At 33.2% G+C, this 27,815-nt stretch overlaps 1 protein-coding gene across 2 annotated transcripts in view; it reads left to right on the top strand.

Annotated features, from left to right (window-relative positions):
* Positions 1-10,256: 10,256 nt before the first annotated feature.
* Positions 10,257-27,815, top strand: part of LOC108734404 (agrin) — a 32,836-nt gene continuing 15,277 nt past the window's right edge. Inside the window, exon 1 of one of the 2 annotated variants that reach the window (XM_018465963.2) lies at positions 10,257-10,538. In XM_018465963.2, the coding sequence (XP_018321465.2) occupies positions 10,475-10,538 (64 nt within the window). In that variant the 5' untranslated portion in view covers positions 10,257-10,474. The remainder of the gene's footprint in view (positions 10,539-27,815) is intronic. The other variant, XM_025975862.1, reaches the window with a different exon arrangement.

The following is a 27,815-nucleotide window of genomic DNA, read 5'->3' as shown; positions in this document are numbered from 1 at the left end:
TAGATAAATGAGGGATTTGCTGATGATTAAAAGGTGCTAGAGCAATCCTGAGTACGAAGTCCTAGATAAGTAGGTGATTGGCTGAAGATTAAAAGGTGATGGTGCAGTCATAATCACTAACTCCTAGATAAGTAAGGGATTTGTTGAAGATTAAAAGATGATGGTGCAAATATGACTACGAATTCCTAGGTAAATAGGGGATTTGCTGATGATTAAAATATGATGGAGTAATCCTGAGTACGTAATACTAGATAAGTAGGCGATTGACTGAAGATTAAAAGATGATGGAGCAATCCTGACTACGAAATTCTTCGATGAATAGATGATTTGCTGAATTTAAAACGTGATGATGCAGTTTTAGCCACGAACTCCTAGATAAATGAGGGATTTGCTGATGATTAAAAGGTGCTAGAGCAATCCTGAGTACGAAGTCCTAGATAAGTAGGTGATTGGCTGAAGATTAAAAGGTGATGGTGCAGTCATAATCACTAACTCCTAGATAAGTAAGGGATTTGTTGAAGATTAAAAGATGATGGTGCAAATATGACTACGAATTCCTAGGTAAATAGGGGATTTGCTGATGATTAAAATATGATGGAGTAATCCTGAGTACGTAATACTAGATAAGTAGGCGATTGACTGAAGATTAAAAGATGATGGAGCAATCCTGACTACGAAATTCTTCGATGAATAGATGATTTGCTGAATTTAAAACGTGATGGTGCAGTTTTAGCCACGAACTCCTAGATAAATGAGGGATTTGCTGATGATTAAAAGGTGCTAGAGCAATCCTGAGTACGAAGTCCTAGATAAGTAGGTGATTGGCTGAAGATTAAAAGGTGATGCTGCAGTCCTAATCACTAACTCCTAGATAAGTAAGGGATTTGTTGAAGATTAAAAGATGATGGTGCAAATATGACTACGAATTCCTAGGTAAATAGGGGATTTGCTGATGATTAAAAGGTGATAGAGTAATCCTGAATACGAAATACTAGATAAGTAGGCGATTGACTGAAGATTAAAAGATGATAAGGCAATCCTGACTACGAATTCTTCGATGAATAGGTAATTGGCTGAAGATTGAAAGGTGATGGAGCAACTCTAACCAAAAATTCCTAGATAAATAGGTGATTTGCTGAAGATTCCAAGGTGATAGTACAATCCTAATCAAGAATTCTTAGATAAATAGTAGATTTTCTGAAAATTCGAAGATGATATAACAATTCTGACCACGAATTCGCAGAAATAGAAATAGGTGATTTGCTAAAGATCAAAATCTGATGAAGAAGAAATCGATTGGCAGTTTTTGGCCAAAAAAAGATAAGACGGACAAAATAAAGACAGATGGTTATCTGTGGAATATTCCTACTGCCACAGAAGGGACCCGAAATTGAACCGGTATCTTCTCAACGGCCTAAATCTTTTGTTGAGTTTCATATTTCTTCAGTTCAATCACTTAACAATTTATCGTTGTTTTAGAAGGATTCCCAGAGCTTCTTGGCCAAAAGCTATCAAGTTTTCTTAACCAATCTACATTATAGATTATGATTGAGCCTAGCGGCCAAAAAATTGATGTTTTTTAACGTTCTCCTTTTGAATTGCTTATTAAGGTGTATAGATTGGTCTTAACTAAGGTTAACTATAACAATTCTTTTCCATAAAAGAAGGACGTAGCAGAGGTAACAAATTATTATTTTTTATTTATACCATCAGGATTTAGTTTGTTAGTGTGCTTCTAAAACCAGATCACAAAATGTGTTATTCATTATTCAGAAGAAGAGACAAGATCTAGAAAGAAGAATCCAATGACAGAAAGTAACATATCAAATGAATGACTGACATACAACATATTATCTACGGAGTATACAAACTTACCTACCAGATCTTGTACATAATGTATGTATAATATACAATAAAGAATTCCTCGCTTGAATAAGCACTTTTTTATTTGCAATTTAATTAGTGTACATGTATCTCATTGAAATATAGGTTGATATTAGATAGAGAACACCTCTGGGTCTAGGTCGTTCGAATATTAATACCTTTGGGCGATGTTTTTTTTTTCTAACTAACGCATAAATTACACCGTAAAAAAAGAAACTAGATAACCCAAATAATGCAAGTAGTAAGTATCAAATGTACACATCAAAAAATAGCACACCTTTATTGAGATGATTAAAAAGCAAATTGAAGCTGAACAAAAAAACAAACGATAATGAAAATTAAAATTGCTTGAAACTGTACATTAATTGAAATAAAGTAGCGACTAACACGAAAATATCGTACAGGAACTCCGGTCATTTAAACAACATAATTTTCTTTTTTATGTAATTGCTATATATATTACGATTAATATGCTTACTTGGCTAGTTTGTAAACTATTTGGTTAGCATGCAAATTGTCCAGTGTCTAGTTATTTTCATGTTAATCTTTCTACCAAGATAGCTACGTATACTGGATAGTTTGTATTATAACCAACTAATTTACAAACACTATGTATTGCTAAATTCCTAACCACGCAGATTAGCCAGTGTTGTTTGCTAGCTTGCAAGCTATCCACATTATTTGGATAATGTGTGAGCTTAATGATCATAAAATCTTAAAACGATTCACATAAGAATTTAGTGCTTTTTTAATGCTAATTTGGTGTTCTAAGTTACGAACGAATTCCGATCTTCTAAACAAAATAAATAAATTTGTTTTACGTAAATGCTAAACTGTCAAAATGTAAGATTATTTTGATGTTCGGTATATCGGATATAATTACGCACTTTATCCAAATACTATGGATATTTTTCAACCTAACCAAGGACATTGGCTAATGTGTGCACTTCCTTTGTGGTTGATACTTTAGCGACTTTATTTTGTAAATTAGATAGATAGTATACAAACTAACCAGTAATATGTACATTAGCTATTTTAGTGAAATGACGATTTTCTACTATAATAGCCAGATATTTTGGATAGTTTGAATACTATCCAGCTAATTTACCAGTTAGCTAACTAAACAATTAACTTCCACGTACGGTAACAATAACAATACACTTCAATCTCTGAGTTTTTGATGCAATGACCAAAAGTTCGCAGGGTCACTCATTGGGAAAAAGTCCTTTGGATAATTCTGACATACACCTTTAGGTATCTTTTTTTTTTAATTTCTAAGTTACCGTTCGCGAGCATAGAAGAGACTCTGCTGTGTATCTCTACTTCTCCTTCCATCCTAACTTATCTGACTTCCTAGATACCGAAAATCAGCCACTTCTTCTAATTTTTCATCTCTTATTTTTATATTCGCTCGTTCTCTACTTTTTCTTCCCTTGCATACCAGTAATTTTGTCCTACTTTTTATTCATTTTCATACAATACTGTTTTATCAATACCGCTTTCATTTTATTTAAAGCTATCTCTAACTCCTCCTTGCTAGATGCTAACACTACTATACCATCTGCAAATCTAAGCATACCAATCTTTTACCCCTGTATATCTATCCCTATAGTTTGTACTGTCTTTAATGACGTTGATGTTGATGATGTTGAGAATATCTCTATAATAGCAATTTCTACGAGTTCTTTATGCCTACATTACACATCCATCAATCAAGGAAGTTGTTAATAATAATGGTCCCTTTTAGTATAATAATTTATGATTAATAATGTGTATATGATAAAATCGTAATCGTTAAACCGGCTGAGAAATATTTTTCAGCATGCGTGTGCAACTACTTACAATCCATTCGCGTATGTAATTTCTAATTACAAGCACATAAATCACGCCTCCACGTACACTAGCACACTTTTGCTTTCCGTCTACTTTTCACACTATTCGCTGCCCGCACTCTTAAGAAGTCGTGTATATAGTTTCTGATTATGTTCGGCGTTGCCCACGCTGTTTGCACGCGAAATTAACGAAAGGACTTCTCTTATACAGGACGATCGATTATATTTGACAAAAAGTTCTAATAACTTTACCTTCTGTTAGAGTCCGAATGGAAATAAACAAAAATAATAATTAGATCTTTAATAGGGCTACTTCTGTAAAACAGGACTCCATTAATAGGCCAAAAAATGCCCGTTTTCTAGCTCTTAAATTTTGTTTTTGACTATGATCATCATCATAAAGTCGTCAGTCCTAAGACTGGTTGGACACGCACCTCTACTTTTTCCTATCCTGAGCTAATCTTCCCTAAAACTAGAACATCCCACATCCTTAACTATTTGCCAACAGTAATCTAATCTAGGTTTACGTCTACCCCTCCTAACACCCGTTTCTGCCTCTAGTATGTCTCTGACTAGCCCGTCATACCTGAGAACGTGTCCTACCAACCTATCTCGCCTATTTATTATTGACTTGCATAGAGTCCTTTGTTGTCTTACTCTTTCTAATACCTCTTCATTTCTAACCTTCTCTATCCACGGTATCCTCATCATTCGCAGGTTTAACGTTGATGCGATACAGAAAGATATCAAAAAATGCCTCAATGTAATTCACACGAAATATCGAAAAAATTTTATATTCATTGATTATCTCCAATGAACCAAAACGTCGTTTATATAAGGGTTAAAATAAGAACAACCTCTATAAACGGAATATAATACAAATCTCTAAGACTGTAGAATGAAAGTAATTGAGACACGTTCATAAAGGGTGCAAACCGCCTTATATAATATTAATAAAGACCACAGTAATTGACAAAATATCTTCAATTCATGCTTTTATCAATAAAAAGAAAACCATAAATCTGTTGCGACTTAGTTTACAAAAGCAGTCGATTACACGTTAAAAAACTACCCCTTATCTTGAATTATCAACTTGAGTCATGTACCATAAACTGCATTCTTATAACAATTTATCTAGATATGGAACGATAACAAATAGGCTTCTATACATGCCTGGTACAATAATAACTTTTCCATGATTTAGGTTTATAATCCAAGGGATAGTCATTCAATCGACTGTTTCGATTGGTTTGTGGAATATCAATTTATATTATATACCTACTACGTTTGTAAGAGCTCCTTAATTTTAATACCATAATTTTTCCCTATTTTCATCCTGACATAGGGGATGATATTGATATCATACAAACAATCCGTAAATAACTACAGTGTAAATTCTTTATAACGTCACTCGATTTAACGACAAACTCCTTAAAACGTCGAAATTGCATGACTTTGGTTGGTTTACGTTGTTTTCTATACAATGTTACACTTTATATAGCGTCACGCTCACTCTATTTAACGACAACAATGCGACATTATAAATCATTGAGCATCAGTACTTTCTAAGTTGCCGAAATAGATAAGAACTGCAGCTGTGTACGTTGTTGAAGAAGACGATCCTGTCCCTCCACCAAGCATCAAACAAGCACTTGAAGCAGCGAAACTATTAAAAAAATACTTTTTATATAATCAAATTGATCCAGCAGTAACTCAAGATATGAGTAAGATACGTAACAAAATACAATTAAAATATTGGAGCAGCAAAAAACATCAGACGAAGATAACAGGCTATACGCAATGTATGAATAATAATATTCGTGTGCAAAATGTGTACTATATTAGTAAATGCACATTATTATAGAATAGTAAAATAATATCTTTTATTTCTCTCCATTTAACGACCACACTTTATAACGTCAAAAAATGTTCAGTTCCTTAAGTGTCGTTATATAGAGTTTACACTGTATTTCTTACTCTTTCTTTGTTTCAACAAACTAGACTGGAAATAAATCAGCTGCATTTCAAATTCTTCAATTTCCAACCAATCGAATTGGGACAAATTCAGTTTATCAAATGACGTCACATCAGGGTACATAATAAACTTGGGTATTTCCGATAATTCTCTGAACTGAGAAAATTTCGCTGAAAATTCCTTGATTAAAGGATCAATCACAGAAATGTTGGTGACGTGCCCAAAATATTGTATCACGTGCCATTGGTTCGCCATCCCTGGTCTATGATCATAAAGGTAGAAAATGACAACACTTCCGAAGTGTGTCAGTGAGTGTTCATGGTCCTTTTACAGGAATATGAACGTTAAAAATATCTCATTATCCGGAAACAGTGTGAAGAAATTATTATTGTATAACTGTGTTTATTAACTATTTCACGAAATAAGCAAATTTAAGTGAAATAATCGCGTATTTCAAGAAATCGGCAAGTTCTTTGCTTATTTCATGTATTAGACAAAATTTTGCCGAGTACACGCAATAGGCATTTACACGTACTCCTCGTAACATGCGTATGTGTATGTCGTTAATAATCATTTATCACCATTTTTTAATTTTATATTATATAAAAGGTAGGAATAGAAAGTGAATAATTGACAATAAATTCTAAGATACTTTACCCTAAATTACTACAAATAATTTTTGAGAAATAGACGCATGTATTTCGTCCTCCATGAGTGTCGTCCAACGTGAGACAGTCTCTCACATATTCAAAGAAGGCAAAAGACATCCTATTTTCAAAAATTACTTGTGGTAATTAAGGATATTTGGGAGGTATGTCAAAATGCTACGAGACAAATAAAAATATGGAAGAACGTTCCTCATTCAATTNTTTCACTTTATATTTCAACCATGTGTTATCCGGCCAAAGAATTCTTACTCCGAGGGCATTCCTATAGATCCCTTTTTTTCAAACAGTATTTATATGAAGTGTTAAAATCTAGTAAAGCAATAAAAGAATATATTAAAATTTCTTCAAATAGTTTAACTCATAAATCCCAAGTAATAATTTTTCTTTTAATCTTGCGTATTTGATCTTAGTATTGGTTTTATTCTTGGTCTTGTTCATTAGTTTTATACCGAATAATTTTTAATTTTTAATTGGATTTGATAAACATTTTATTATTGCCACCAACGTTTCGCCTTTCGTGTAAGTTTTCTTCGGTAATAACAGCAATAAAATATCTAATTTTACCTTAAAGTAGCATAAATTTTTAATTTTTTTTTATTTTGTTACTAAAGCTACCATCTTTTCGAGTAACCTTTGCTCTTGCATTTGTCTTCACTGTAAGACGTTTGAGCCACCAGAAGACTGTCGTATATTAGCTCATTAACCTCTCTTCATTTTGTGTAGATTTATGGAGTGTCTTTTTCAGAAATATCAATATTTGTTAATAGCACCAATATTTCAAGCATTATTAAAGTTTAATAAACCACATTTATTGTCGACGTATTATACGGATGTCATAAATTATTCATGTGTAAAAGTTCTATGAACCACTTAAGAATCAGCACAGACGAATCTTCATCTACACAAAAACCACCGTTTATGATTAAATGCTAATTTTAATGATGGATCTTTTATTGTCATCCAACAATTGTTCCTAGTTTACTTTAAATACAGTCTACAACCAATAAAACTGAATATGGATGCATAAAATCCTTAATATTGTACATTAATAAATGTAATTACAAAACAATCGTCAATAAGAAATGTCTGCAAATTTATAATAATTTTTTAATTGATTCCGAAGATGAATCTAAATTAACTTAAATACTTTGCCTTCTAGAGTCTGCAATAGCCTTATGTTCCATTACTTATTAATCGCCCTGTATACATGTATAAATTTATTGTAAATTTCCAAAAAAATACATTCACGAAAATAGTAGAACAGCTTAAAGGTTTTTATATTAATACTAGCATTTCCGCGCGGCTTCTCTAGCAGAAATTAAGACTGTTTTTCCATAAAATCTTTTAACACCTAATTCACCCTTACAACAGTTTTAATTTTATGTAATGTCGCCATCTTAGATTTCAAATACAAACGTAGCAACAACATTTCATCCTTAAGGATTGATTTTTAAAAATTGCCAATTTTCAACCATGAGCAACCTTCGAGTAAATCCGAGTACAAAAAATATATACCCCATGGAAACGTTGCAACCTCTTTTCATTTGATTAATAATATCAAACAGCATATATACCAAATTTCAAGTAAATTCAACCACAAATAATGTATGCCTCAAACAAAAATTGCAACACCTTTTTGGAGGTTGAATTTTTTAAAATGTCAGACACCATTAAGACCAAGTTTCAAGTAAATCTCACGACAAATAATATATGTTCCATTTAAACATTGCAACTCCTCTTCACCACTCGTCCCCACCCCATGGGAACGGGATAAAAAGTATCCTATCTCCGTCCCCTGGTTGTAAGCTATCTCCCCACCAATTTTTAGCCAAATCGGTTCAGCCGTCATTGAGTACTCAATAGTGTAACTTACACTACTTTCTTTTATATATTTATAGATTTGTTTGTTAAAATATAAGGCTGATGATTACGGTTTTTTTGTTAGTGAAAATCTTAAAAGTTGTTTTTCTTTTTAATTAGTAAACGTCCAATTAAATCAATCAATTACATTTACAAATGATAAAGAAAATCATTGTAATCAAGTATATACTTGTATAACTCGTTTTAATGTTGTTTTCTCACAATTTAAATAAGCAACCAGCAACTTATAAAACAAATTAAATGAGATAATCGAAAGCATTAAATAGCCAATTAGATGTCAACATTAAATTTGCCGCTTGGATACCATAAAAATGTACCAAGAGTCTACCGGTTAATCCCATGGATAGGTTAATGCACTTATAAAGCAATATAAAGTAAACCACTCTTGATGTAATGAAAAGACGATAACATACATACATACACAGATATAGCTGGCCAACAAAAATTTTTCCTTTATATGATATTAATATACAGTGCAATTCATAATGAAACTCAAAAATCTGTTGAACTCCAAAAATTTTAACAAAATTCCTGTTGTTATTGGAAGTAAAACAGTTTCCTATTTCTTGTAATAAATTAGAATGTTTAACACACTGGTTGAAACTTCGAGCTTAAAAGCTAAAGCTTCATATATCAATGTAAGAAATTGTAGAATTCCATAAATCAGTGGAAGCTTTACAATTGAAAGCACATTACAATTGTAGCGGAAGTAATTTTACTTTCCACAGAAACTCCAAAGAGAGCATTACTGGATACTGGATGTAAGCCAAGTCCTCACGAAGAAGGATATCGCTGCTTTTGTCCATTAAAAGAAACTTAGAAACATACCGTTACATACAAAATTAAATGTTCAAGTTAAAAGCTGCAATATATTTCGCTAGATCTGTACTAAATTAATAATTTATTAGAGGACTATTGAATCCTTTCGTGTGTAACCAGGACGACCAGTTTGTTTATGCACTAGAACGGAGCAGCTGTCATTTTTTGACCCTCATGTATAAATTTTATCAAACCCAGAGTGGTATAAATGTCCTTTTTCCACTTCATATCCTTCACTAGTCCAAAGTTACACAGATGGTACCGCTGCTTGCAGAACTAACCACTTACATGGAAAAACTTACACTAATCAAAAATTAATTGTTTAATTCGATCAGCGAATCGTTTTTTAAAAGATATTATGTTTTATACCCGATATAATGATTTGTTCGTTACTCATTAAGCTTTCTATAAACGGATCCACCTCTCAACGAATCAATAAAATCACTCATTAAAAATCCCTTTCACTCCATAAAAAGCTCAGTGGCTAAATATTTGATAGGCTACTTTAAAAAATCATCTTGGATCCATTGTTAATTGATCGATAATAATCATGTGAGCTTAGTGATCAAACAAAATGGAAACAACAAACTGCTGTATCCATCAATTGAAAGAGAGACTTGTTGATCAATAACGTTTCGGTAAAATTATGTAACAATTAGGAAAAATCAATAATCTATAAAAGAACAGTTTCAATGATCTCTGAGCAATTACTTAACCATATCATTAATATTTGACCTCTCTTTTTGACCACACAACTCATTCATTTACATTGCAGAAATCTTATACCTTTGGTCTATCATTAAATTGATTAATAACTGATTGATCACTCGACAAATTTAATTAAGCCCTAATGATCTTCAAGTGATAGTTTAAATTCCTTGATCGACGATTTATCATTTAATAATTATTTCACAATTCTATAAAACTGACTACCTAAGGAGAGGGTCAGAAATCGATAAGTATTGTTAATTGATCTTTGACCATTGATTTTGACTTTGGTCTCGGTCGGTGGCAAAAAAGGTCCATACGGTTGTGGTGGCAGCCGTCCTCGGAGGTGGTAAGTAAAGTCAACACAAGCAAGAAGTAAGACGCTATCTCTTGGTTACTTCTTCGGCTCGATCTTGTGCCCTCTTCTTCTTCTACTCTAACAGCGTCGTCGTCTGCTCCACCGACGGACGGCGGCTTGCACATATATGCAGAAGAACGGCCCTATTTAGGCCAGTCGGTGTAGATCACCGCTCTCGAAGCCACGAAAGTCTCTCCGAAGTGGTGTTGATGGTTTTTGAATTTTTTTATTCGTTCATGTACTATTGTTATCTATTGTACGTAGACCGAGATCGAGCATCGTAGTCGTTATCATCAAGAAGGGCTGTGATCGCGAACATTATCATATAAATCACAATAATTTTTAATCAATGACAATGGAAAGTAGGTGGTGTGCCAGTGTTTTGTTTATCTGCCTCAGCCTTGGAACTTCCGGTAAGTAAATCCGGAAACGTAGTTTTTCCGAAACGATTTGTAGTTTCTATTTGAAATTACTTGCGTTACACAGCTATTATTATCATGTGCAACGGTAGAAAGGACGAAAAAGGATAATGTTGCCAAATCATTAAAACAAAAACAGGAATTTGCACAAAATGAATCGCTTTAACAATATTTCAAATAGGATGTGTCTTGCGTTAAATAATTATTATCCTGTTCAATGGTGGAGAGGACGAAAAAGGATAATGCAACCAAATTATTAAAGTAAACAGCTTTAAGTATTTTTGAACTTCAATTTTATTTCTGGAATATACTGCTAAATTGTTCAATATTATTTTGAATCTAAGTTCGATTTTCATTCTTAATTCTATTAATATAGTTTTTTTATGATAAATGCTCGATTTTCATTTTCTTTTATTAATAAATCGATACTATTTTAATCCTTTCTCATGGGACTTTTATCAAGTTTGGAGACCAATGAACTGCTTAGTGAAATTAGAATCTAGGTATCTATAATTTTTTTTAAATTTCAATACAATTTTTTGTATAGGTAAATAGGCGCGTTTTCTCATAAAAGACTTAATGCACTTCTTCAAATAGCTGGTATTACAAATTATTTCTAGTTCCTCGGATATTAGCAGTACAATCTGGATACAGTTAGACATGATTTACTTTTGTTAGACTTAATTAAGGTTTTCTTCAAGCCGTGTTAGTTCAAATACCGCATCAAAACAATTTATCTGTGAACTCAATACTCACCCATATAATATTCTTTTAATTCTAATTGTATAAATGGAACATTTACCAATGGAATTTAGACTTACATGCACAAAACGACTTCACTACATTTTTTTGAAAAACTTTATAACAATTTTTTTTTCATTTTAGTAGCTTCGTATAAAATAATTACCAGCGTTCTTGGTATCATGATAGTTTCTCTGAAGTTGATGCATTAACTTTTAACGATGAAATACATAAATTATTAACTAAGTAGTAAGTACTATTTCCATCGCTATCATTTAATGCTTAACAGGCAAGTTCCCATTTTAAGTCAGCAATAATTATTACTACACAGTAATCCTACAATTATTAAAAGTTAAAGGTTCGCGCACACGTATTAGAATCGGACGGACGGCATGAAACCGGTACAAAACACATTCGGTATTTTAAAAAATTCGCCGAAACTCGGAAAACTAACTATATGTTGTTATGTCGAAGCCGATAAATGTTTTCCGTTTATTATTATAAACATTATAGATTCTATCTCCGAGGAAATTGTGGTTCACACTACCTAAAGATTCTCGCATCCGTTCCGTGCCGTGCCGTCCGTCCGATTCCGATATATGTGTGCGCAACCTTAAACTTATACGAACACATGCAGAAGATACATAATGTAAATATACTTGTATCGTCCAAGTACAAGAAAAAAACAACACGCACGGTAGGCAGATGAGTAGGAAGGTTGAAGTTGTTGTTTGCATATTAATTATGGCAAACTCTGTCTGCGAAATGACGCTTCAATAGAAAGCAGGACAGATCATGCTTTCCATCTTCAACGGTAACCCTAATTTCTAAAGTATACAAGAGGCCGCGACCGCAGCCAGCCGGTTTGGATACCGCAATTTGCGAATACAAAAAGCTTTTGATAATCAGACTCCGTGAAAACGGCGAAATTTAAAGGCAAAATAGCCGAAAGAATCAGAATGCGAAAATGAAATCCTTTCACTTTACCTACTATGCATTAACCATTAGTTCCCAGGCAGAATTCATGGTGAAGACAGAAAAAGACATGGATTGAGAATGTACAGTACAGTACAGTGAAGTTTGCTTGTGTCCTTAACAGCAATTTAAAAAAAATAGTACGTACAATTATTTACGTTTTACTTCTAATATATGTCTTTAACTAGCCCTTCAAATCTCAGAAGCTGTCTTAAGTTAAAGAGTAGAAGTAGGGTTGCCACATCAGGGTTACATCAGTCTTAATAGAGCGTGCGCCAAAAGGATCCAGTATCAGCGTTAGGAAAACGCAAGTCAAAAGGATATTGCTCTCCAGTCCTGGATTAGGACCATTTATAACATGCTGGTAGAACTTCGACTAAGAAATTTCCTATTATTAAGAATGTTTAGAATACTTTTTGATAAAGAACGTGTGAAATAAATCCTGATAAATCATAACCAGTAATGTGATTTATTTGATCGCGTACTTGCATTTAAAATGGAAATAAAAAATAAACAATACCTATTTTTTATCCGGCATTTAAATACCTATTTTTTTGTGGAAAGCATTTTGTATTTTATTTAAAATACTTTTCCAAGAGTATTTTCTATTTGTAAAATACAAAATACATTTTTGCCGTTAAAAGTTTTGCTACTATCACCGATGAAACATGATATAAAATGATGAATGAAATATGTTCACATTGAAGGTATTAGAAGTTTAANTCCTCTGTTCTCCTATTCTCTCTAATACCTCTTCATTTTTAACTTTCTCTATTCACCACATTTTGAAGGCTTCTAATCTTTTTTTCCGCCGCGCCCACCGTCCATGTTTGAATGCAAAATTTTAAGACACGTTTAACGTTGATGCGTTACAGAAAGATATCAAAAAATGCATCAATGTAATCCACACGAAATATCGAAAAATTTTTATATTCATTGATTATCTCCAATGAACCAAAAACGTCGTCTATATAAGGGTTAAAATAAGAACAACCTCTATAAACGGAATATAATACAAATCTCTAAGACTGTAGAATGAAAGTAATTGAGACACGTTCATAAAGGGTGCAAACCGCCTTATATAATATTAATAAAGACCACAGTAATTGACAAAATATCTTCAATTCATGCTTTTATCAATAAAAAGAAAACCATAAATCTGTTGCGACTTAGTTTACAAAAGCAGTCGATTACACGTTAAAAAACTACCCCTTATCTTGAATTATCAACTTGAGTCATGTACCATAAACTGCATTCTTATAACAATTTATCTAGATATGGAACGATAACAAATAGGCTTCTATACATGCCTGGTACAATAATAACTTTTCCATGATTTAGGTTTATAATCCAAGGGATGTCATTCAATCGACTGTTTCGATTGGTTTGTGGAATATCAATTTATATTATATACCTACTACGTTTGTAAGAGCTCCTTAATTTTAATACCATAATTTTTCCCTATTTTCATCCTGACATAGGGGATGATATTGATATCATACAAACAATCCGTAAATAACTACAGTGTAAATTCTTTATAACGTCACTCGATTTAACGACAAACTCCTTAAAACGTCGAAATTGCATGACTTTGGTTGGTTTACGTTGTTTTCTATACAATGTTACACTTTATATAGNGCTACTAGCTGTAACAAAAAATATGTTTTTAAAAACAAAAAATAAAATACCTTATTTTTATGCTGTGTACTTTTTTTTTAACCTTTTAGTCGAGAAATACTTTATGTAAAGCCTGAAAAGGTGGCAACCCTAGATACATTGTAAATATCGCTTTAATATTTAGGTAAATTTTCCTTTTTCATTTTCTCCATGGAGACATATTTAAATTTACAAGTGTGCTTCTTCGTTATTAACAGGTTTAGGAACAGAATGGCTTACGGAAAAAACAAATTAACGACAACGGGGAATTCGATTTTTTTCTGGATTTATAGAATAATAAAATATAATAGCTCAGAAAATTGCTCGAGTAAAAGTCCAATAACTGTTCCACATTCAACTTTGCACTTAATTGGCAAATCGGCTATCGCAATTATTTTAGTTGTCGGGATAATAATCCGCTTCTTAATATTTAATTTTGCGACAGGCAGGTAATAACTGTACCTGGAGGTTGTATCTATGTATTTTACATCGCATCGGCAGAACGAGAAATGCGAAAACTCAACGCGAAGTAGGCGAAATGCAGTTCCACTTCGTTGCAGTAACCTCGTTCAAGGCTGATCGTCTCTTGCATATTTTGCGACCCATGAGCCCACAGCCTCTGGCTCTGGTTCGAACACACTTTCTAGCAACTAATCGGACTTCGAGTGTCATCTTTCTTCTAATATCTAATAGGTAGGCACTTATAATAACAATCAATTATTATGGTACGTCGCGAAAATAAAACCGATGCCTTTTCTAATATGTCATTGTTAGCACATGCTATATCTAGCGTCCAACATCCTGTTTAAATAACGAGGAATACATCGATTTCCTACTTTTTAAATTGCTGCCAGCAAATAATAAATATGAGCCATCAATAAAAAGAACCGTGCACTAACACACTATTTATGTATTAAGGGAAGTTGTAGTCGGAGAACCCAATAAAGAAATTTTAGTGAAATTTTTAAATGAGAATACCGTGGAAAAAAGTTGTATGTTGTTTCGGATACAAGAAATGATATACCAAATGTAAAATTATTCTGATTAATGCTCAAAACGCAAAATATGTAGATACTTATCTAACTAACTTTTAAAGTCTCGGGTTGGTAATCTAGGTGTTAGTGTGGCCAGTAGTGGAAAGTTAGGATGAGTCCCTTTTAGTTTGTTACTATAAAACGCTTTTGGAAAAATTGGCATTCACCTTTCTTAGAAACAAAAGTGGAAAATCTTCATTTTCATTTGAGGTACATCATGATCACAATCAAATACATTTTTACTATTACCCGAAAGCGTGCATCGATCAAGAATCTTTTTATATTTGTTATCAAAGGGTAATGTAGCACTATAAGCATCTAGCAAGGAGAAGTTAGAGATAGCTTTAAATAAAATGGAAGCGGTATTGACAAAACAGTATTGTATGAAAATAAATAAAAGTAAAACTAAAATACTCGTATGCAAGGGCAGAAAAAGTAGGGAAAGAGCGAATGTAAATATAGGAGACAAAATATTAGAAGAAGTAGCTGATTTTAGGTATCTTGGAAGTCAGATAAGTCAGGACAGAATGAGCAGTATGGATATAAAGCACAGGACAGCCCAGGGTACAGTACTCTTCAATAAAAAGAAGTCTCTTCTATGCTCGCGAACGATTAATTTAGAAATTCGAAAAAAATTGTTAAAGGTGCATGTTTGGAGCGCGGCGCTGTACGGGTGCGAAAAAAAAAGGTTAGAAGCGTTCGAAATGTAGTGTTACCGGCGAATGATGAGGATACCGTGGATAGAGAAGGTTAGGAATGAAGAGGTATTAGAGAGAATAGGAGAACAGAGGGACTCTATGGAAGTCAATGAAGATAGGTTGGTAGGACACCTTATCAGGCATGAATGTCCTGGTTGGACACGCACCACCACTCATTCCTATCTTGAGCTAATCTTCGCATTTCCGTAAAACTAGAACAACCCACATCCTAAACTATTTGCGAACAGTAATCTAATCTAGGTCTACCTCTACTTCTCTTAACTCCGGTTTCTGCCTCTAATATGTCTCTGACTAGATCTCCATGTCTGAGGAGGTGTTCTACCAACCTATCTCTTCTATTTTTTATTGCCTTCCATGGAGTCCTCTGTTCTCCTATTCTTTCTAATACATGAAGGTCTAGTCAGAAACATATTAGAGGCAGAAACAGGTATTAAGAGGAGTAGAGGTGAACCTAGATTAGGTTACTGTTCGCAAATAGTTGAGGATACGGGTTGCTCTAGCTTTAGGGAAATGCGAAGATTAGCTCAGGATAGGAAGGAGTGGATACGCGTGTCCAACCAGTCTTATTTCTGACGACCTTATGATGATGATCAAAGGGTAAAATCAGAGAACCCGTCATCATCTCCCATAGACTATAAAGAAGCTAAAAGTGAATATTAACGTAGGAATTGTAAGATAATGTTGAGACAGATGCTTCAACCAGAGGACTCAAAATTAAACTTTCAGCGAGTTATATCAGTTTTTGGAGCCCTCTGTGTTTGTTATGTCTTTCACACTCGACTGAATGAGGTAATGATTCTTGAGTTTCGACAATGTTATTGCAATTTTCGAGTAAAATGCAAACACAAGCAGAAAATACAAAAAAAAAACGAAGCCACTTCATGGGACACCAAAAGTCAAATACCTAAGTTTGGACTTGAATTTATCACAAGTTTGTTATGACCGGTAATTTTAAAACCTGTTTAATTTTCTATGCAAAGTAGACAGGTATCCTATAGGAACAAAAGTCGTTCTGGCAACCTTTCTTGGAAATTATAGCAGAGATATGCATTTTTGATTACCATCGAATACCTCTACCTGATGTTAAAAATACACGAGATGTTTACAAGTGTGTAGCAAATATTTTTTTGGTTTTGACCTCTAGAAAGCTCTTTCGCGGGGGTCAAGAATTCAAATCGAAAAGGAGACCCAAAATATACACACAACAAGTTTACTTTTACAGCGTTCGTGAACGGTATTTCTTTGATTTTACTCGGAACAATATTACAAAAATAATTTACAGTCAGATAGTCGACACAACAAGCAAATCTACAAAGATATATCTATATATATATAAAAGAAAGTCGTTTTAGTTTTACTGCTTATAACTCAAGAACGGCTGAACCGATTTGGCTGAAAATTGGTGGGGAGATAGCTTAGAACCAGGAGACGGATATAGGATTTTTATCTCGTCCCGTGGAAAAAAAGTGGTATAAGAAAACGCAACTGACATGAAATGACAAAACGCAACTGACAGCAAAACGAAAAATTTATCAGTCAAAACATCAGTCTAGTCGTTCATTTGTTAAAAACGGTATAACAAAACGCAATCGACAGCTAAACGTAATGTTATCTATGGTTAAGTATGGTGTTTTATTTATAGTCACATTTACCTGAAACTTGGCTTTAATGCTTTTTCATATAAAATTAGTGACATACATACCTATTTCAACATTTTACAAAATTCTACTTCTCTAGGAAGCTGAAAGGGGTTTGCAAAGATTGCATGTTTGTTTTTGGTCCGTTTTACTTGAAACTGGTTAAAAAATCCAATCTCTGTTGGGGGGGATGAGTGGTGAAGAGGAGTTGCAATGTTTAAATGGAACATATATTATTTTTGGTCAGATTTACTTGAAACTTGGTCTTAATGGTCTCTCATTTAATTTCTGAAAGACCTACCTCGACATTTTAAAAAATTCAACGTCCAAAGAGGGGTGGGGGTAAAAAGGTGTTGCCATTTTTGTTTGAGGCATACTTTATTTGTGGTTGAATTTACTTGAAACTTGGTATATATCCTGTTTGATATTATTATTCAAATGAAAAGAGGTTGCAACGTTTCCATGGGGTATATTTTTTTTGTACTCGGATTTACTCGAAGGTTGCTCATTGTTGAAATAAAGCAAATACGTGTTTTGGCAATTTTTAAAAATCAACCCTTAAGGATGAAATGTTGTTGCTACGTTTGTATTTGAAATCTAAGATGGCGACATTACATAAAATGAAAACGTTGTAAGGGTGAATTGGAAGTTAAAAGGTTTTATGGAGAAACAATATTAATTTTTGCGAGCAAAGCCGCGGCGAAAAGCTAGTTAATAATAATTTTTCACTTAAAGAATTCAAGTTTTACGTTCGATGCCATTTGGACTCTGCTCTTTCAATTCTTCTTCAATAATAATTATTTAGAACAGCATAAATAAATCAAGTCTGCAAGTTAAAATCATTTCAGAAATTTTTGAGTTTTACGGTAACAGACAAACTCCTATCGGCGTCTTTTAAAATTTATGGGTTTATTCTTATGGGTAAACTCACGGAATGCCGTTTTTAATTGCCCGTAACACCTCCTTCCTAACTAGTTGTTGATTTCCTGTTTTTCAATACTAGGTAATACATTACTCAATTATTCGTTCATTCAAAAACAACCTCTTTCCTGGTTGGTATTGTTAAATAAATGATATTAAAGCAACATACGAGTTAGCAATACATATATTATTTCGTAACGTGTTAGGTGGACGTTTAATTTAAGAATATGTCGGTACATCTTATTAGCAACTGAAACTTCCAAGTCGTTCATCGCAAGCCCACGCAAAACCATTAAAACGGTTCGGTTGTAAAGTGTAACATGTTCCGTAAATTTCATCGGTAATGAGGAATTTGTATAGTCAAGTAATACCAACGCTTATGAATAACGTGAATAACGACTCTGGCGCATATATAAATACTAGATAAACTGATGATTTGCTGAAAATTAAAAGGTGATGGAACAATTCTGACTATGAATTTCTAGATAAATAAGTGANACGTGTAAAAGATCAGAAACAAAATGGGGCTGTAAGTATTTTGATATAAAATGATTCATTGATTTTACATCAATAGAATTATTTGCAACCCTATTTTGACTCTGATCTTTCACGCTAAACAAACTATTTTGGCATTAGTGCCTTTTTTCCAATTAAAACGGGTAACAAAGGTAAATAAGGAAGCATATAAAAGAATTTTCGTTGCTGAACTGAAGAAACTATAACATACAGATAGAAAGACTATATCTCAATCACTTCAAACAAAAATATATAAATCATACTCAATCTTCACAGTTGGTGATATAGTGCAAACACCACTATTAGTCTAGAAAAACTCCAATACTTAGAAAATGAGAAAATGCCTGTAAGGTTTTCTTAAAAGATATTTTATACTTAAGAAAATGTAGAAAATTAAATAGGTACTACAAAAAAGTATTTTGAAAATGCGTATTTTGCATTAGCAATTAAAATATAAAAGGGAAATCTATTTTCTATTTTACGTTTGAAATAACAAATCAGAAAAGTATTTGCCTTTTGTATTTAAATACTTTTAAAAAACCATTTTGCACATCTCTGATCGTAACATTTGTCAATAAAACTTAACGATTCCATAGTTCTATAATATGTAATATTCTCTTTTCCGGGACTTAATAAAGTGAAAAGTTATTGTTTATTGTTCTTATGAATTATTCATTACCATTCATTAGGTTTCTTGGTGAGTAACCTCGCTAAGAGTTTCGTGATACCGTCTACGTAAGAAAACGGTAACTTTATACAATATATATCGTAGGAACGTCGATTATATAATGCAAGCATCAAGTTCATTGTTTCAAAAGAACCAGTAATGGATCTATAGAGAGAGAGAGGTCTTTTCGATTGTTGTAATTGTTTTAATGCTAATACTGGCGAGATAGGCAGCACATACGTACCTAGTTGGAGAACAATAGACCGTTAATGGATTTAAAACATCCAGCAAAATTGGCTTTTGGTTTTAAGGGATAACGATGTAATGAAACTACTTAAGAACAGATAATATAAAACAAAAACTGATGCACGTCATCGTACCAATGTAGGAGTGATTACCCTAGATGCCTGCAGATGAATATTCGTTTCGAAATTTTCACCGGTTATTGCGGTTATATACTTTTTGGCTCTAAGAGAAGTATACGCGAAACATGCAACGGAAGTACGCACGTAACAGGCAACGGAAATTGCGCGCGCACAACTGACGACAATTTGACAATAATATATGTTTTGTTTTTCTGTTTGTTTCTGTTAAAAATAAGAATTTATTATACAAAAACTTCAAATTGGTTAAAGTTCTACGAGAGTCAATAAAATTCGTATAAGTAAAATTGTACTTATGTTTTTTTTTTAATGTTTATAGTTAATTATCGTTCGTATTTACGGTTTTTCGTCTTAAATTCTCCAAAGCATCGTTTGTAAACTATATAGATACAAGTTCGCCGTATAATAAATGTAACCTTCCAATTTATCACGGTCAGTAATCACGATGGTCAGGCTGGCTTTTTGTGACTAATGTGGATAATATTCACATTCGAATCTTACACACAATTTACGTGTATGTTTTGCGAAAATAATATTGCATTCCGGGCAAGTCCAGAGGTGCGCGCTGATTAACGAGTACACGTTCTATCTACAGTTAAACGCCAAGCTTTTGCATGTTTTGTTCTTGTTAGCATCCGGAGTAACTAACATGTTTATTCAAAAAGCTCATCATCGGGTTGAATTACAATACAGGGCTAAGACTTATTAAGTTCGTCGACACAAGATGTGTAAAAAACAGTTTACAGTCTACTGATAACAGAGCTTTCGGGATGGATATACAAGAGCGTGCTTAGATTTGCGTATAATTTCTATACCAATATTGACTTATAGGAAGGAGAAGCTAGAGATTATCTCATCAGTATAGGGAGAATGAGAATCGAAATGCTTTTCTCAAAAAGGAATTTAAATTCAAGATAAAAATATGTATCTTTTATTGGTAAAGGTCTAGATGATGCCCCCACCCCCCTCGGGGGGGATCGAAGGAGGAGGTCTCCCCACCACTGTACCATAAAAAGTTCGTGTCGGTCTCACCCCCATAAAAAGTTATAGAGGTTCAAAATTAATATATATGCCAATTTTTATACATTTCTAGGCATGTAAATATTTATATAGTCATTCTTAAACAATATTCAAAGGTAAAACTAATGAAAAATACATAAAAATATTGAGAAAGTTATATAAAACATTATTTAAATATCTTTATCAATAGGGTAGGTTAGGTTAGGTTAGGTTATCGGGTTTTGTTCAAGTGACCACCCTCTTTCGATCCCCCACCTCCACCCGCTTGAAAAATTTTTTTTATTGAATTTTATTTGAATTATAGTGTATGAAAATTATCAAAATAATCAACTTTCAACACCCATAACTTTTTATGGGGGTGAGACCGCCGCAAATTTTTTATGGGGTTTTACTCAGGTGACCACCCTCTTTCGACCCCCCCTATCCCCTTTCGATCCCCCTACCACCACCCTCATCTAACCCCCATAACTTATTATTGGGGTGAGACCGCCACGAACTTTTTATGGTACAGTGATGGGGGAGACCTCCTCTTTCGATCCCACCCCCCTTCGGCAGTGGGGGCCATCATCTAGACATTTACCTTTTTATTTTGTACTTGCATTTTAAACGCAATTATTTCAAATAAATCATTTCTCTGATTATTAGTGCCTACCAGATTCTCTTTGTTACAGACTTTACAGAAAAATTGGTAGAATTAATTCTGAAGTAATACGCCTATTTATTCTTCAATTTAGCATAATAAACATTACCATATCCTACCAGATTTTGATTCTTCATTTCATATATCTATTAAAGTATTAACATTCCTTTTCGAGGACTAACGTGTATACGTAGTTGAACTTTTCGTATCGGACAGTACAGCAGTGTGTTTATCGGTTATTATTGATAGTAAATGCCAAACGAAATTCTTTTTACAATTTAACTTATGTACTAAATTACTTTAACTCCTATTGAGCTCGTTATTGCCTCACACGGTCAAATACATTAAAAACTGTTTATCTTCATATCGACTACACATTGATAACATCTATGTTGATTATTCTTATTATAAATTATAAGTAATTCTAACAAACGAACAATTGGACATGAAATAAAGTCAGTCAAGATATTAGCTTAAGTTAAGGATGTTTGGGAGGTATGTCAAAATGCTACGAGATAAATAAAAATTTGGAAGAACGTTCCTCATTCAATTCTAAAACTCCTGTAAAAATTACAAATCGATTCACTAAGCCGTTAAAAAGTTATTAAAACTTTAAAAAATTGTAATTTTAAACGTCATTTTATGGAGATTCGTTAACCGAACAGATTAAATTTATTTTTATTAACAGAAAAAAAGCTACCAGAAATTTCAAACTTTTATAATAAGTAACTTGAACTCTGGAGAATCACTTTAGCGTAAGGTTATTCAAATTCACNGGACAAAATATTTAGTTTTACGCTCATTATTAATAGAGATTGAAACTAAATATTTTTTTGTTTCGAAGTTGAAATCAAGGCATATTCACTGCCAAAAGTCAGTTAAAAATTTTCCATATTCGTTATTTCTTATTTTATTCAAAGTTTTTGGTCAAATTCCAAATTTTCTCTCAAACCGTATACTTTTTTTTAGTATAGATAGTATTTATTTACCTCATGATATGCTGTGAAACCTAATTAATCACGAATTTCTAATTTTATGTACTCTTGTCTCTGATTGTAACTCCCAAACATCCTTAAATGAAACAATATTTACTAATGGCCAATACCTTTTTGAAAATGATAATTACTGATATTAGATATTAATTTTTCAGAATGTCTTAGTTACCTTTTAACTTGTGCCAAAAAATCGTTTTAAAATGAAACAAAATCGAACAAGAAACAAGTGGCATTGCCATAAAAAAAAGCATTTACAGTTTTAGAGTGTAACTTTAATGGCCATGTAAAACACATTTTAAATTACCCTGGCCGTTACATAATCCCGTAAATTTAACGAAATGGTATTTTTTCTCTGGCGCACTACTAATTAGATTACGTTAATTGCTTAAACAACGGACTTAAATGTTTATTTATTAAAATAACAGTTACATTTAGGTCCATTTAACACATACGTGTTGTTACACATTTCCGGAATTAACAACTCCCATTAATAACAGAACCACACCACAAAATGTTAACTATATATTGTAAAAAGCCGAATTTTAGCAAACCGTTTTGTAATTAACAGTTGGTTTATCTCGCGATTAAAATATTAATTTGGGTAACGACAAAATAATACGTGCCAAACAAGGGCTGAAAGGTTTTTTATTTTACCTCTTGGTGTTTTCCTGTGTAACTATTAGCTGTTAACTCTTTAACGTTTTTTAACTAATTTATATTTATTTACGGTTTTATTTATCCAAGTTTTTAATGATTTTGATTATTTATTACATGTTTTATCTTTCTCTGTGTTTGTGAGTTATGTTTCCTTATGGGGTGCACTTACGGCTGGTTAAGGCAGTATCACCGACTTTTAAAAATACCTTGAGCCACTAATCTGAGGTGAAATGTTGGTTGTTTTTTATAATAAAAAATCGTTTCATTTCTTATTTGACACTTATTATTTTATTGATACCATTCAGGGTCACTTCTATGCTCGGTGAGTTTTATCAAAATAATATTTAAACAAGCAAATTTATACTAGCAATTGAAAAATCTTAATTTCCTGACTTCCTAACTAAAAAATTAAGTACTCGTTGATCTTTCCAGATGTTCAAGTTCAACTAAGGACTTTTTCCTAAAACATTCAAAATTTTATATTATGTTTTTTCTCCTTCTGACTATTACTTCAACTGTTTTCACAAATTCTCTCCGCTTTCTTCAAATGAATCAACAAATGCGTAAGTGTTCAGGTGTATACGGATATAGATAAGTGTTTTGTTTAGACAGATAGTTAACTTTTGATTCTTAAAACTTTGAGTATGCCAGACAGAATATCCATCGCGACCTTTCTCTAGTTAATGAACGGAAGGCAAAACAACTTTCACCGTTTTATCGTTTCATGCATTTATTTTTATATAAAATTGTCGGACATCTGGTAACGACCCTAGATTTGAGACCTACTTTGTCGGAACTGTGGCCCCAATTTACCAGAAACCGGTAATAATAGACAACCAAACGCATATTATTATTTGATTTATTACGCTGCTATTGATAGAATTAAATGCTGATGGTGTCGTACAGTCTTGAGTGAAAGCCTTTGTGACTATTAAAATCAAACTTTCCACTTACAAAAAGCATGTACGGTTATTGCCCGTTGACGAAAAAATACGTATCAGTAGCTGTGGTCAGTAATCCACTCTACATCTCAGTAATGAGTGCTTAATTACCATAAATTAGCATTTCGCGATCTCCTAATAATAAAAGTTGTAGAATCGCCTAGGTCGTCTGACCCTGGAGTTTATCGAACCAGTGAATAAGAACGCAAACCTGTGCAAAGGTCATAAATTCTCTGGAGAATTTACAATCTTGAGATCACCTGTTCATGCATAATGATTTCGCTCGAGATACCAACATATTATAGAATACCACAATCAGCGACGATTTATCTGAAGGCATATAACAGCTAGAGAACACAATAACACTTTTGAATGTCTTCTTCCCAATATGAATTAAATACGGAAATACCGAAAAATCATCACCATAAAGTCGTCAATGCTAAGACTGGTTGGACACGCACCTTCACTCCTTCCTATCCTGAGCTAATCTTCGCATTTCCCTAAAACTAGAACATCCCAAGTCCTTAACCATTTGCGAACAATAATCTAATCTAGGTCCACTTCTACTACTCTTAACTCCTGTTTCTGCCTCTAATATATCTCTGACTAGACCTTCATGCCCAAGAACGTGTCCTACGAATCTATCTCGCCTATTTTTTATTGACTTCCATAGAGTCCTCTGTTCTCCTATCCTTTCTAACTTCTTCTTATTGAAGGCGACTCGACCCTGCACTATCTTATGATTTATATCCCCATTACTCCTTCCGCCCTGACTTATCTGACTTCCTAGATACTGCTGCTATATCATTTGCAAATCTAAGCATACCAATGTTATATGCGGGAAGATAATAGCATCCGGTTAGTATTCAAAAATGCAGTTTTTACGCTAATTTACCAATCAATCCAACCTATACTTAGTGTTCTATAAAGGCACATTATGAATGGGTTTAAATCGGCAATTTCTAACTTGTGGCAGCCGTTTACATCTGGAACTACCAGCCACAGTACACAGTTTTTCGCAGCGGAACGTCCGCATGCGGCGCGACAACAAAATTTTAGTTTCAGACGTACGCAATCTTTTTCTTCACAGATATAGAATTCGTTATAGAAATGACATTAACGCAAGCTAACGATGACTTTCTTTAATAGTCAAGGACTTTTACTGTTGTGGAACACATAAGTCCCATCAGCTGAACTTTCGCGTCCGTGTGGGGAATCCTTTAGTGATTTTATCAATAAAACTTTACTTTTAAAAATTAACACTGTGCAAACGGCTGATTTTATCTAATCGTAAGTACCTTGATGTGATAAAATCTGTCATATTACCTATAGCTATACAGCGAGACCATTTCAGCCTTAATTGATAGAAGCAATCCGACTTTTAGTTTACGATTTAGCATTAATTTATTGAACGGCGAATGCCAGTGTCGTAACTATTTTATTTATAACATAGCGGACGTAAAATGCACCGGGTTATAGAGTTGCTCTGGAAGATGTAAGATAGCAAGGTGAATGTGACACACGGTGCGACAGGCTCTCGATTTAAACTGCTATTGTTTCACTGGACAAGCGGGAAGTACTTCTACGCTTGTGTATACGTGTTCTGCACCTACATATAATACAGCTGCTGTATCAATCTTTCACTAACAATAAGTAAATAAAACTCGAAATAATTTACTGTTACTGTTCCTGTACCACGCGAGAAAACGCAGACACATTCGCCCATCCTGGACACATACGGATAGTGATGAGCAAAATTGGTCTTTGTCTTGGTCTCGTCAAGACCAAGACTAGGACTGTCTTTATACCAGGAAGACCAAGACCAAGACTAAACCAAACATTATTACTTTCGGTGGATTTATGAGTTAAACTATATGAAGCAACTTTAATATATTCTTTTTGTAGAACAAAACGTTTTTAGTATGAAATTTTAAGTTTGGTTTATTAAATTTTAACACTAAATGTAAAAAGAAGAAACTTTACCACTATTTGAAAAAAGGATTTACAAGAATGCCCTCAGATTAAGTGTTCCTTGTTCCTATGCCTGGATAATACATAGTTGAAATATAGAGATAAACTAATTCTTTTTAGTAGTATTTGAACATCATCCAGAGTTAATACCCTAAACCAAGACTGGGACATAAATAAAGATATGATTTATTTTACATATTTTAGTTAAAATTTTATTTTCTATACTCATCATTATAAGGTCGTCAGTCCTAAGACTGATTGGACACGCACCTGCACTCTCTTTACTATCATCCTGAACTCACCTTCGCATTTCTCTAAAACTAGAACATCCCACATCCTCAACTATTCGCGAACAGTAATCTAACCTAGGTCTACCTCTACCCCTCTAACTCCTGTTTCTGTATCTAATATGTCTCTGACTAGACCTTCATACCTGAGAACGTGTACTACCAATCTATCTCGCCTATTTTTTAATGACTTCCATAGAGTCCTCTGTTCTCCTATTCTTTCTAATACTTCTTCATTTCTAACCTTTTCTATCCACGGTATCCTCATCAAATTTCGAACGATTCTAACCTTGTTTCGCACCCGTACAGCGCCGCGTTCCAGACATACACCTTTAACAATCTTTTTACAATTTCTAAATTTCTATACTAAACATAAAAAAATAAACGATTTGAAAATGACTTATTCCTAATAATAATAAATACGTATAGATTTAATTCCAAAAGGGCGTACGCTGCAATTAAATACGTAAGCGTACAATATGTATACATAAACTTGTAAACCTTTAACATTGGTATCATTAACGTAACATCAGGTAAACTCCTAACATTCCTACACATCTGCTTAAAATTCTTTGTCTGAAAACAATCCTGATGATACATTTAATAGTACAGTTTAATCTCAATGTGCATCCGACTCATTTTACGTGAGGGAATTTTATCATTTATTTCGCTTTCCTCATCGGCCTGCATAGGTGCCCCCGAGAGTCAAAAACACGACTTGAATGATTTAGGTAAATATAATCAGAATAGCAACAACAACAAAAAGTTATACCTACAAGCTACAATAAATAACAAAATAACACAACAACTGTTGTATCAGTTCTGTAACGGGTTTTCGTTTTTGTTTCGTTATTATGAGGAAGTGAGACCGACAGCTAATACGAATATTGTTTCTGTTCTGAAAACTATATTTACCTACACTTAAGTATCTACAACATTTCCGTTCTAATCTCATAGAAATTAAAAACTTACAAATTGAAGGAAAATCATTTTTCTGTTCTCCGTCTTCCTTGGGAGTTGAAATTAATATCAAATCTTAAGGTGCATCGTCTCAAGCAAATTATAACTCATTGTGTAAGAAAGATAAAAATCAACCCCAATTCCGAAACCCTGAAAACTGGTTTGTTTTCCAACTTCAAATTAGGTGAGGAGTTGGTGACATTGAAAGAACCGTCATCGCAGGAATGCAAAATTTTTAAAAAAATTGATAATTGACAATTATAAGAACAAAATAGCCTTGGTACGCTTTAATTTACTTAGCCGAAAGTATATATATCTTTCAAAAAAAATATGTATAATAAAAAAGAAAAAATATTTTACCATCGTCGCGAATTTTAAAAAATTGTATTGTATTCGACAGAAAATTTTTTAATAAATTAAAAGAAAAAAAATTGACTTTCCAATTTTTTTTAGCCGAAAGGGCGTGACATACTTATTTAAAGGATGACAAAGAGGGTAAAATTTCACCATTATCGCATAGATACTTTTTTTAAAGTGAAACTTTTATTACA

Source organism: Agrilus planipennis, unplaced genomic scaffold (assembly GCF_000699045.2).
Source record: "Agrilus planipennis isolate EAB-ADULT unplaced genomic scaffold, Apla_2.0 scaffold54, whole genome shotgun sequence".
NCBI classification, from domain to species: Eukaryota; Metazoa; Arthropoda; class Insecta; order Coleoptera; family Buprestidae; genus Agrilus; species Agrilus planipennis.
The sequence above is the reverse complement of the archived record's forward strand: the minus strand, read 5'-3'. Positions and strand labels throughout refer to the sequence as shown.